We start from the raw sequence: 13,315 nt of genomic DNA, 5'->3' as shown, positions 1-13,315 counted from the left end.
GGAACTAGTTCGAATCAGTCCGAATCGTCGGTTTTGAAATCGTTAAAGAATCAAAATTGAAACCGTTAATTTTCGGTTCGGTTCCAATTCTAAAAAATTTGGAATTAGAGCCGGGTGGTTCCGGAACCGTGTCCACATCTACGAGTCCCCATAACATAGATTAAAAAAGATGAATGGTCATTAATGAATCTTTTAACAACAACTGATTTTAAACCAAATAAATTTTTTTTTTTAGAGTAATTATAAATTTTTTATAGTTCCTTTTATAGTTAAATGGATTTAGCTAAAATTTCTAATTGAAAAAATGAACCATTTAAAAATTTATTTTTTTTAGTTTAGACATTTCTTTAGATTTGTGGCTTTTTTATTATTTTTTTCTATGTAAAAAAATTATAAGCAATTTTTGGGACTCTTGAAAAAAAAAAAAAGGAAATATAGGACAACAGAAAGTCAAAAGAAAATAAAAAAAGGAAGATGAATTAAATGGATATCACTCCTTGAGTGAAGTCATTCATTTAAGAGGAAGATAAGGGTCAGCTTAGGAAGTTACGTGGATAATCTACGAGTTCGAATTAAACCATCCAATTATAAATTTGTAGCAGAGTTGCCAAATCAGCAACTGGTATCATTTTGGAAAAATCAAAACCTTGAACATTTGCAGTGGATTCTATATCAAGAATGCCACCAATATAGTACTTCAGAAAATGCTCCACTGATGAAGAAGTAAGAGGATTACTTCATGAGAAAATTCTTAGAAGATTCTTAGAAAATTCTTAGAGGATTACATGTGGAAAAGACAAGTAAATTACAGTCTAAACGGAAGAAAGTTACTGCTTGATACTGTTGTTGAGTCATGTAAAAGGCACGTAGTCATTTGACATCTTGTTAACAATAGACGGCTTGCAATGCTCAACATTCAAGGAGTCAGCGATTAAAAGAGGATCCTTGAATTGGATCAGAATGCATAGAAATGCATGGGATAAGCATTAATAAATCAAAACCGGATACCAAGAGTATTAAAAAGACTCTTTGCCACCATATTGGTGTACTGCAAGTTGGAAAACCTGATGGGATTATGAGATGATTATAGATATGTCATATAATTTTTATTAATTGTTAATTACATTGAATTTTTTCACGAAAACAATTACATATGAACCTACTACATTGAAACATGTACATTAAGTTATATCGTGGTATTATGTGTAGTTAGAGTGGATTTTAAATAGAGTTTATTATAAATTTGGTATCTGAATTTACTAAAATTTTTCATTTTAATATCTCAAGAGAAAAAAAAATATACAATCAGGTGCTTAAACTACTAAATTTTTTTTTCTAATTTACATGGAAAACCAGAATTATAAATAGGATGAGAGATGTTATGCCACGATGGTAAGTTCGTTGACGTGGAAAACATTGCTGAGAAGTCAACAGACGATTGATGAACTGATAATTTATTTTTTCTCTATCTCTTAATTTTTTATATTTCTCTCAAACATAAATCAGACCAAACATTGTCTTTTGTTACTCAAATTAATCAATATCTCGTAAAAAATCATATATTGATAAAGTGTCAAAATTCTCAAAGACAATAAATCCTTAACAGTAACACATTAAGCAAATCAGAACTCTAAGCCAAGATCTCATTTCAATGAGAGGCAAACAATTATAACGGGATAGTTAAATTAAGGAGAAAAATAAACAGTTGCATACAATCACGTAATACAAAGCCAAACACCAATTACAATAAAAAGTATTTGAAAAACAGTTGCAGTAGCACAAGCTGTCTTGTTTGTAACTTGAGTTATCAACGTATTGCTCAAGAGAGTTCAGAAAATTGCAAAAGCTAAAAGATTGAGTAAGAAAGGGATAGAGTATTGTCAAAATAATAGAAGGCTGAGCAAGTTTTCAAGTGAAGAAATCGGTTTTTGGTGAAGCTTTTGTGGGCTTATTAAAGAGGAGGAATCATATGCCATAGAAAGTGCACCACAGGCGTTAGTTGTTCCTCATATTAACTGCACCTTCACCATCTTTTCTATATCTCTTGCCATCGTGGTCAAGTAGTGTATCCTAAGTCTGCATGGATGTGGATCTAAGATGGTAATGGTTTCCATAGAGTGCTAGGTAAACGACGACATCGAAAAGTTGTCTGCTTCATCATCTTCTCCATATTGGCCATCTCTAAAATGGTATTCAAGAAGTTTGGGAAGGATGGATCAACGCATGAGACAGTGACCTCCCAAGACTTCTTGATGAAGGGTTTTAGGATTTGAGGGAGAGATGAAGCAGCAGCAGCTGTGGCCATTTGGGGTTCGATTTATGATTTGAAAAAAATAGAAACAATGGATGAGAAAAGATACATCATCAGTTGAGGTCTTAACAAATTTTCCAGATCAGTAAACTTGCCACTGTGGCACACCTAACTAAGATCTCTCTCTCTCTCTCTCTCTCTCTTGAGTCACTGATCAAAAATTCACGGCAAAACTAACTGGTTTGGGCTCTGTGACTTTTCCATGTCAAAACATGAGAACCAACACTGAGCTAATACTGAGCTCCGCCTTGTTGTTAAAGCAGGTCATTTTGTACTTTGTAGTGTCTTCAGCATCTTCTTGTCCATAACGGCGCTTAAACTTGGCAATCTGTCCTAGACTTTCAGCCATTTGTCGTCGTGCACTGAAGTTGTAGATTTTACCGAGACGGTGAATTTAGGTCAGCATAATGTGCATCAATCTGCCACTCTGTGTCACGCACGATATCCACTGCATCTGAGAGTGAATTCCTTTCTTCATTTTGCATGAACCTGCAAATCCAACATTAACCATATATCCAACGAAACTCGAACGAATTTCATGTTATACAATCAAGATCATCAAGAACATCCTTTATGTGCTAGTGCTAATGCAAATGCAATAATCTCATAATGTCAAAATTGCTCTTTTGCCTATGATAAAATTATAAGATTTTATAAACTACTGAACTGGCAATTTAAAAAAAAAAAAAGTACATAGATTAGAGCAAAAATAATGTTTCATTGATTTGATATCATGAAGATCATAATCATCTAAACCAAATATAAAGTTCCTGTTTCCCTCTTTTTTTTTTGTTTTTTTGTCTGAAGGCTTGGGCACTAAAAACATAACCCCAAATGAAAACCAAGTAAAAAAAGCAATATTATGCATAAACCATGATTCAGAACAGAACACAATTCTATGAAAGAACATCATTAAAGAATAAAAACAAAAATCAGAATCAAAATTCGCAAATCCCAGAAAATAAAATTAAGATTAAAAACTGAAAACAGAAGAATAACTAATCCTTGAAGTCCAATAGAGATGAAACCAAGAATTCATTCAAACCAACTTTAAAAACTAATAATTTGATAAAAAAAAAAAACAAAAATAAAAAACAAAATAATGAATGGAAAATAAAGAGGAAAAAAGAAGTTGCAAACTACAGAGAGCAAAGAGAAGCAAACAGATGATAAATCTTCACTTCTAATAAAGCAAAGAATCCCTCAAAAAAAATAATCAATTAATTGTTTAAAACCCAAGTAACCTGCCCTGAGGCATTTTTATTCCAATACCTCAATCTTAAAATTTTGTAATCACTCCAGCTACTTTATCTACTGCTATCTATAATATTTAGTTGTTTTGCCCAAATTAATTGTCATTTTGAGAGATTAAGGAGTACTAATTAATTTCTTCCAATTCTATCCTTATTTGTATTAAACATAATAATTAATTTATACAATTTCCTAAAACACATCTTATCACTTCTGCTCTCTCTCTCTCTCTCTCTCTTAATTTTAGTGATATATTAATGGAGGGTGAATTATTAAGATTAGAATAATTATGGAACATATAAAGTAATTTAATTAAATTAGGGAATATTTTGTTATAAAACCTTGAAGAACAAATAATAAATTATCCTAAGTTAGTGGGTCAAAATAAATCCAAACTTCAGTACTAAGGCTATATTCGGCAATAGGTTTTTAAGTAGCTGTTAGCGTTTTAACTTAAAAAGTTATTTGGTAACATGCGTTCTGTGAAAAGTTAACTCATGTAGCGTTTAGCTTTTAGCGTTTTATTAAAAACTACTAAAACAGATAACACTTAAAAGCTAGTAAAACAACCAACAGCTACCAAAACAGTTAATTTTATCATAGACCAAAGAAACAACAATATGGTAATCTCTGATTCTCTAAACTATATCTGTAGACTATCTATTGTCCTCAAAGAAAAAAAACAGAAAAAAAAAAAAAAGAAAAAGACTAAATAAAATATGAAACAAGAAGAGAAATTTGTGACAAAGGAGAATAAATTTCTCTAGAGAAGAGAAGCAAATAAAAGAAAATAAAAAAGTTGATTCACAAATAATGAACCTGAATTCAAAGAATCAAAAATAGCAAACTGGCCTCTCTATCAAAAATAGACAGTATCTACAATTAATAGCAAATTGAATTTATTCAAAAGATAAAACTTCTTTGCAAATAAAGGAAAATTTACATCTTTATTTTATAAGTAATAAACAAAGCATACAAGTCAAAGATTGAATTTCTCCAAACCTGACAATTAAACATTAATAAAAAGCTACAATGATAGCTAGACATTAATTAATATTTCTAGTCCTGGAACACAAATGGTTTAGAATAAAACATCAAATACTTACAGCAATAAATGGCCTTTCTCGCTCAAGCGAAGATTGCACATATATTTTTTATTTACTAAACCACAAATGAGTAATCCAAGATTGGACAATGAAATATCACAGGAAAGTAGCCAAAAGAAAAGAAAATATGTTAAGAAAGAGAGAGAGAGAGAGAAAGAGCGAGATATGAACCTTGTAAAGCTTTCCAGTTTCGAAAAAAAAACTGTAGATTCAGAAAGGGAAACGCCTCCTGTAGCGGCATTCGCTTTCACCGCAATGTAAACCTGAGAAGATTCTATTTATATCCATGCAAAAACACCAAATTATAACTCAAATCTATGGAAAGTAAAAAGAGCAGAAAAGAGGCATGAAAATGCCAGAGAGAAAAATTAATGTTTTAATGTTTCACATTCAATGTTCAATGTTCCTATAAAGTTACATATCAAACTAGAGCGCCTCAAAGATTGTCTTTTAATATTGCAGTTTCCACTATTAGTCTTGCCAAAAGAACCAATCATCATCGCAACTTCCAAATAAATAGATGAGAATCAATCCTCAAATCAATGCTATGGTTGCCTGGCGTTAGGTGTAGGTAACTTATTATTATATGGAGAAACATGAGGACCATTTGGTCGAACATTCCTCAAGGTGTTAGGTATGAGTGACTTATTATTATATGGAGAAACATGAGGACCATTTGGTCGAACATTCCTCGAGTTGTTAGGTGTGGGTGACTTATTATTATATGGAGAAGCATGAGGACCATTTGGTCGAACATTCCTCGATAGCCCTTGGCACATTCTGCTTCCATTTCGAGTACTAGGGCTAGAGCTAAAACGCTCTGCCTGCATGGCTTCAAAATGGGATGATGAACAGGCCATGTCCTTGAGGTAGGGCAGGGGTTTTAAGATATCAACGACCTCACTCATCAGAGGTCTGGCTTTTGGATCACGTTTGAGGCAGCGAGCAGCCAACTGGATTGCCTTTTGAGAACCCTCAATCGAGAAGCGTCCTTCAAGACAAGGATCCATCAGTCGGTAGAACTTTCGCTTGTCCCCAAGATGTGGTCTTGCCCATTCCACCAAATTATGGTCACCATTTCGTCGGCTTTTGTCTATGGATCTTCTGCCGGTTAACATTTCAAGTAATACTACCCCAAAGCTGTAAACATCACTCCTTGAAGTAAGATGCCCTGGCACAACATGAAATGTAATAAATATAGCAGCAATATGAAGAAACCCATAACAAAATATTACATGTCTTTTTCAGAGAGAGAATATAGTCCTGATAAATTACATACACTTCCATTATGTTTTCCCTCTTCTTCTTTCTTTATTTCGTTTTCTTAATTTTTTAATTTATTTTTTGTCTCTCTCCCCCACAGGATTATAATTAGTCACAAGGTCTCACATGTAATAATATATATAATTCACCATGGCATAAATGAAAAATTCAAAAAGCATTTATTCTAGTATAAATTTCAGTATGCAAAATCTACCAAAACTATAAAATATGCAAACAAAAGTTCCAGACATGGTAAATTTCAATACATAACACTAATATAATCATGCTAAGATGTGATGTAATTTAAATGAAAATGAAAAACAAAAAGCCAAAACATCATATATTTGTTAATAAATCTCTCTGACTGTATTTTACTTGCATGCCACTCTACCTTTCCCAAACTGCAATTAGAAGACTCCAGCAAAAACTTCTGTGGTGAGCTATAGCAAAACTTTAATTGCATTTAAATTCACCGTTCAGCATTAATCATTAATTTAAGATTTTAACTTTCAACTTTAGAGGAGAGGACTTATTTGGCAATTAGCAATAAGTCAAAAAAACATCTTAATGGTAGAGGAGCTTTGAGATTTGGAGTATAGTAAAGATTTCTAATATAAGAAGGGGAAAAAGAAGAGGTGCTTAGATAATAGAATTTAATTGGAGAACAGGAAGAAATACTCAGCAAGAAGAGCAACAAAAAAGGTAAGGACGACGTGAGCCAAGGGCATCAGATATAGTGATAGGACATGCAGGTAGCTAGCATTTACAGGGACTTTATTTTGAGGTCGCAGTATTGTTGTTTCAGGGTGCCACGGCCAAAGTATAACAATTGCAGCCAGTATTATAGCAAGTATTTTAATAAATTAAGCTTTCATGAGAAAGCAGAAATATGTAGTGTAATGCCTCTAAGAGGGGGTAAGAGCTGTAACAGAATAATTCACCTTGATTTGTCATAAGATGGCCTGTAAGGTAACCCTATTCCAGAAAAGTGATACGTAAAATAGCTGTTAACTAAAGCCTATGTTTTTTGTGCCTCAACCAGCAATTCAATGGAGGGTATACTGTGAAACTTAAGATTTTTGCTACTACCAAAATTAAACCACATCTTATTTCTCACAAGAAGGAAATATGGATTTTTCTTGTTTTCCCCTTTGTTCGCACATCTATGTGCACAATTGAGGATTTGCAAAGAGGTGTGCCTCTTTCAAAAGGCGGGAAGCAATAGATAAATGAAGTTGGGTTTCAACTGCAGAAATTAACTAGGTAAACACACTACCAGAAGAAAAGTACTAGAGTAGAGAGGCCAACAACTTAGCAACATGAAATTCAGGTACACGCAAGAATACAAAATCGATTCAAACAAACATGATAAAGCAACAAAACATGATAATAATAATCTGAAGAAGGATAAACGCTTAAAACACTTTCCAAGGATGTCTGATTAAGCCCAACATGATCTTTTGGACCAATTTAGGACAAAAATTTTATTTTATGGCCTATTACATCCTACTTTGACTTGAGAAAAGAGCATCTGCCATACGTATTATTTGAGAGTGAAGGTTAATTTCAAAAAGGAAAATAAGAAAAAAAAACACGTGTTTCTCTCACCATGTCTTCCTCACCCACTACTTTGTCATCTCCTCCCACACCCCAGCTACAAATTGAACACCGAGGAGTTTGTTCCATTTTGTTTAAGGTCTTAATCAAGTCAAAGATTTAACTATTTTTTTAAAAAAAAAAAAACTAAGGTAAGGAGTTTGAAAAGCCTTCATGATCAAGGCATCAAGCTATTTCCAAAATTTTTTTCACATCACAAATTTTAGATTAACTATGAATCTCAAATCTGAAATCCAATATTAACTCATTAGAGAAACTTCAAAGGGTTTTTCTTTTGTTGAATTTTATTTGCCATCAAGGAATTTTACTACTTTTGCAAAGATACAAATTTTGCAAAATTGCAAAAACTAAACCTCTTCAGTGGTAAATTGTTATCTTCAGAAAGAGAAGGAAATAGAACTCTTTGGTGCCCAAAAGCCACCACTTTGAAACCTTCCCACACTTTAGTGTAGAGGCACCGAAGTGTTTGAAGGGTTTTGGTTTCTGAAGTATAAATAAAAGTCCAGAGCTTCAACTAATTTCTGTAAGTTCTGTGATGTTTGAGTTGGAAATTAATTCACCTCTTCCTCTCTCTTTTCAAATTTTAAGGGTTTGATCCTGGAATTTGCAGGTAGAGGGATAGTGATAATGATGGAGATGAAATTTAAAAACACCATCAGGTTGTCATTTGGGTGATGGAGAATACATTATTTAATTTTTAATTCAGTTTTGAGCACACGTATAACACACTCATTACTCAGCCTAAAATTCGGCATAATTGATCATAAACTGAAATTTATTGTCCTCAATTGTCCAAAAGCTCGTCTCCAGCTTGATTGGAAATCCTTGAAAATTCCAAGGGGGAATTGATTGTTTATCCTCAAAGAACTACCATACATTGTCTATCATACTTACCTGTCATTACATACTCTGGAGCTGCATAACCATATGTTCCCATCACACGAGTAGAAACATGAGTCTTGTCTCCTTCAGGACCATCCTTGGCAAGGCCAAAATCAGAAAGCTTGGCATTGTAATCCTGGAACAGATGTAGCAATATTTTACAGAAGAGCAAATAAAAGGAAGAAAGTAGCATATCACATGCATAGAACTAGTCACCTACTGCATCTAGCAGGATATTAGATGTTTTAAAATCTCGGTATATCACTGGATGTTCAGCTTCCTCATGAAGAAAGGCAAGGCCTTGTGCAGCACCAAGTGCAATTTTAATTCTGATGGACCAGGGAAGAGGCAGAGACCCTAATATATTAAACACAGTTATTATTGGAATGTACAATAACATGCCGAGTACAGGATTTCTTAAATAATGGGAATGGAAACAGTAACGGAAACAAAAACAGATTAAACAGTGTCATGGAATAGGACTGAATCATTCCAAATCAACTGTCATGACAGTTCAAAGCCATTCACAAAATTGCCCATATCAATAACTCGAGAATTTAATAAAATATAAGTTCAAAAAAGAATTCAACAAACTATGAAAGACATAAGTTAATAATTGGACCAGACATTAGAAACGATTGTTTCACATGTTTTATCTACCATTTAAAGGCAGTTGGCAAATCATCCATAGAGAAAAGATAATTAATAGGGGCTAAAATTCAATTACAAAAATGGCAGAAACAAAAAAGCCTTTATTTAAGACCCTGGTCAAGTAGCGGAGATAACTTGGTCCTCAGACATTCATGTTTGCATGCGTGTATGATGTGAAGTAGAGGGGGCTGGTTGACATTTTCAGAATGCATTATCTCTGAGAAATATGATCTCAATGCATCCATAGTTGATATAGCTTCTATTTCCCTAAATGCTTATGGAGAAATTATTATCTAAACTGTTACAATTTTCCCCAGTCTTTCAAAGCAAACTATAATGCCCATTGTTTTTCAGAAACTCTCTTCACTACTTAGGGAAAACATAAAATTCTAACATAAACAAGCAAAATAGACAAAACACACAACACATGCACGTGGAGAATTATTTTGTGCATTGCATGAATGTATGGGCGCACACACAAACACACACACATAGACAAAGAGAACTTTTCCCTTAGACCACAATTAGGATTTTAACTTCCTTCATATGTTAATTATGACATATATCAGCACCATCATTCAGCAGTGGTGCATAACGTATACATCTATTCCTTAAGTTTGTGCAAGCCCACCTTTGTCGCATTAATGTTTTAACTAAATTTGCCCAATCTGAAAAAGGTAGTAAAGTTTAAAGTGTTACAATGTAGTACTCTTACCACTGCAACAACAAAGTAATAATAGCATGAGAGGTACAGAGAAAGATAGAGGGTACTTGTTCCTACCTCAGAAAAAGTGGTATAAAGGAAAAGCAGAAAGACCATAAGGAAAAACACTGATACCTATAATACCAACCTAATAAATAAATTGCATAGCATAAACTCCAAAACTCTATATATGAATTTCTCAAAGACCTACTAAATTGCAAATATCAATACTACTATCAATAATAATTCCCCACCAAGGGAAAACTTTTTAAGCTTTATAATCTTTTCAATCTTATAATTCTGGCATAAATCAATCCATCAATTTGAGCCCTAATGATCTCCTAAAAGAGCTTTGAGTTTGAAAATCAAAGACGTGTATTCCCTATTTAAAGATGATCCAATAAAATGTTTACCAACGTTATGGAAGGAAAAAAGAATATTTTAAGCAAACATTCAAAAATAAAAATTCAATAATTACTCCTAAAGAGGTGATTCTCCAAGCTTCCTCGAGGCATGAACTCATAAACAAGCAGCCTTTGATCATCTTCAATGCAATACCCAATTAACTTAACCAAGTGAGGATGGTGAAGAGCACCAAGATAATTAACTTCAGCCTGCCAGGCAAAATGGATAAAAAGAAAAAGAACTACCATTTAATCATAGGAGTGGAGATAGAGCAAGTATAAGTAGTAGCAAAAAATGTAAGGCATATATTTTGAATCTACACACTTAAGCATAAACAAAATCAGATTGCGAAGTTTCTTACAAGCCATTCTTTATGACCCTGAAGTCCACCATGGTTGTGTTTTTTTACTGCAACAGGCAGACCTGTCCCAGGTTTAACTGAAGCAGTCCTAGTCTCGCTAATCCATCCTTTGAACACACATCCAAACCCACCCTCACCAAGAAGATTCTCAGGCCTAAAATTTCTTGTTGCTGACTTAAGCTCATTAAAGGAGAAGTTTCGAAGCTGAGAGGCAAATTTCAGTTCCTCAAGTATGTTAGGAGTAGATGGAGTACTTAAGGGATAGCTAGTGGATGAAGATGATCCAACTCGGTGGTCTCTGCTTGTATCATTTGCAGTATCATTCGTAGATTTACTTTCCACTGAATTAGGGAAAAAAAAAACTGTGAATCTCAGTTAATTCAGTTATACAACTACATTTGCAGTCCATAAATTTCAAATATGAAATATGATATCAAAGGACAACCTAGTCGACAGATTTCAAGTTTTAAAATTAGTTAAATTACTCTAACAACGTAAAACAGGAGAAAAATATAATGGGAAAATATTAGATCCCTTTTGTTTTAACTACAATTATGACATTTCTACCTACCGAATTCCATGCAATATCACGATCAAAATTTAAGACAAACTTTATCACAGTTAGTAGCTTAAAATACCATGTATTAAACCAAAAACATAGCAGGAAAAGCTTCACTAGATTGAATCTCATTGTGCATTCATTACTCTTCCTATTTTCATCATGCGTGTTCCAAGCATTTGAAACTTAATAAAATTGGTTCTGAAATTATTATGTTTTTCAGAGATTCATTATCAAAAAAAAGTTATTGTTTTGATAGATATAGTCTTCGGTCATGTTTACTGCATTATGCTTCTTTTTGAGCACATGTCAAATTATTACCACTTTTTTACTTTAAAAGCAAATGAGTAGGATGATGGAAAAGATTACAAATTTCCCTACTTCATATAATATCTAATAATGCATGATACTTCAATTTAAAGCAAATATGTCTATCCTATATACCATGGATTACCAAAGGAAAATCCAAAAAATGAAATGAAATGAATCAACTCCTCAAATATTGCGGTAAAATGTATCCTAGACAACCACATAAATCTTGTTATATATATATAAAGACTCTGCCTTTGCTTGGCTAGGCTCAAGGTTAGCATACGTCAAAAAAGTTTTTTACATTTTGATGGGTGCTTCCATTCTTTAAACTTATGTATTTGCTTGTTCTGTTCTTCAACTAGAAATATTTCACTGCTTCTATGGTTTCCCCATCACCATTATATATAACAACCTACAAACATTGAACTATCATGTCACACTATTCAACAATTTCACCTACCAAAGGAAAGAGGCGAAAATAATTACAATAAGGTAAGATCCTGCAATTAATGTCTACCGAATAACTCTTTTATGAAAAAGTTCGTTAAATGTTATGATTAACAATCCACGTCGCAAATGGAATTTGACATATAAGCACCTACTAAAATAGAAAGGTTTACATATGCAAAAGTGGCGAATAATATTAAAATCATAACGACAAGAGAATAAACATATTCAATAAGAATATTGGATGACGAATGCAGTAAGATTATATACGATCAGACATCTATGTACACGTAATTGACGTGAATAGCAAGTGATCACAAACAGAACATCTACCTAATAAATGGAATTAGACATGACAAATAAAGAATTTAACCAAAACTAATAGGATGAAACAATTTGTGGCAACAAATGAAATAAATGATACCATATTGTGTGCTAGTGCCATTTGTGGAGCTATCAGTCTTGGTCTTTGAAGAAATGCAGCTCCCCAAAAACCTCAACTTAAACCAACACCTAGTCTCCTTCGTTTCTCCATCTTTCTTCTTCTTTCCCTTTGATTTTCCCACATTCCCAGCAACAACATTCACAGATTCACGACCCAAAACCATTTTGTTATACCCTTAAGCTAAGCTAAATAGTTCCTATATGCTAAATTCTCATATCTCAAAACCCCATTGCAAACACACCACTACTTATTCTCCCCAGCCAAAACCAGCACAAACCCATCAAGCATTCTAGTTTCCCGATTGATAATGATAGAAAGAGCACACAAATTAGATGCAAACAATTAATCAAAACTCAAAACAACCATTAAAAGGAAAGACCCTTGTTAAATCCTTATTAACCTCCTATTCAAAAACATAACAATGTCATTTGAATCCAAACAACAAGTTTGCAAATAGAAAGCTAATGTCACTGAAATGAGCATAACCTATATCAGATGATAAACATGCAAGGCTAAGTAACCAACATTGAAGAGTAATCAAATCAATACTAAAAACAATGAGCAATTCAAAGAACTGAAAACAACAAGAAAAAGAACCCTAAAAAAATGAAGAATCAAAGACAACAACTACCATAATAGCAACTATATTACTTAAAATTCAATGGTCTGTTTCAGCTTGCTAACAAAAACCAAAAATACATTCACTCACTCACTCACTAACATATAAATAGAATCACAAAGAGTCCAAAGACATTGTCAGGCTCTACAAACTGATTACCATGTGTTTATTGAGAATGAGTGACTTTGAGCGAGAATGAAACGTGCCTTACATGCGACAGGGAGGGAGAGAGAGAGAGAGTTAGAAACGGTCAGTTACATTGGACAGCGGCTAGCTTCAATTTTGGTATTTGGGTGGCTAATTTTGTAACTACTGTATCTGCGTGCTCTGCTCCAAAATTTAATAAGTATAACAAACTATAAATACTATATCATATTTTGTCT

At 33.2% G+C, this 13,315-nt stretch overlaps 1 protein-coding gene and 1 pseudogene across 1 annotated transcript; both read right to left on the bottom strand.

Annotated features, from left to right (window-relative positions):
- Positions 1-1,652: 1,652 nt before the first annotated feature.
- LOC149492542 (uncharacterized) lies at positions 1,653-2,796 on the bottom strand (annotated as a pseudogene).
- Positions 1,653-13,073, bottom strand: LOC105641151 (serine/threonine-protein kinase PBL36). The gene is made up of 7 exons (XM_012225638.4): positions 12,293-13,073; positions 10,551-10,891; positions 10,263-10,398; positions 8,651-8,787; positions 8,443-8,566; positions 4,840-5,839; positions 1,653-2,800 (listed from the first exon to the last, which is right to left on the bottom strand). The coding sequence occupies exons 1-6, from the start codon at positions 12,474-12,476 to the stop codon at positions 5,214-5,216; spliced, it is 1,548 nt and encodes a 515-aa protein (XP_012081028.3). The 5' UTR covers positions 12,477-13,073; the 3' UTR covers positions 1,653-2,800; positions 4,840-5,213.
- Between the last annotated feature and the right edge of the window lie 242 nt (positions 13,074-13,315).

The sequence above is a fragment of the Jatropha curcas genome, chromosome 11, assembly GCF_041381405.1.
Source record: "Jatropha curcas cultivar XTBG-Jc1 chromosome 11, XTBG_Jcur_1.0, whole genome shotgun sequence".
NCBI lineage: Eukaryota > Viridiplantae > Streptophyta > Magnoliopsida > Malpighiales > Euphorbiaceae > Jatropha > Jatropha curcas.
This window is presented reverse-complemented; position numbering and strand designations above follow the sequence as displayed.

Excerpts from the sequence above, each read along its gene's own strand:
- LOC105641151 (XM_012225638.4), bottom strand. The coding sequence starts at position 12,476 with ATGGTTTTGGGTCGTGAATCTGTGAATGTTGTTGCTGGGAATGTGGGA. Across the intron at positions 8,788-10,262 it reads GGAGAATCACCTCTTTAGGA|GGTCTCTGCCTCTTCCCTGG; the intron begins GTAATTATTGAA and ends TTAATATATTAG. Across the intron at positions 8,567-8,650 it reads CTAATATCCTGCTAGATGCA|GATTACAATGCCAAGCTTTC; the intron begins GTAGGTGACTAG and ends CATCTGTTCCAG.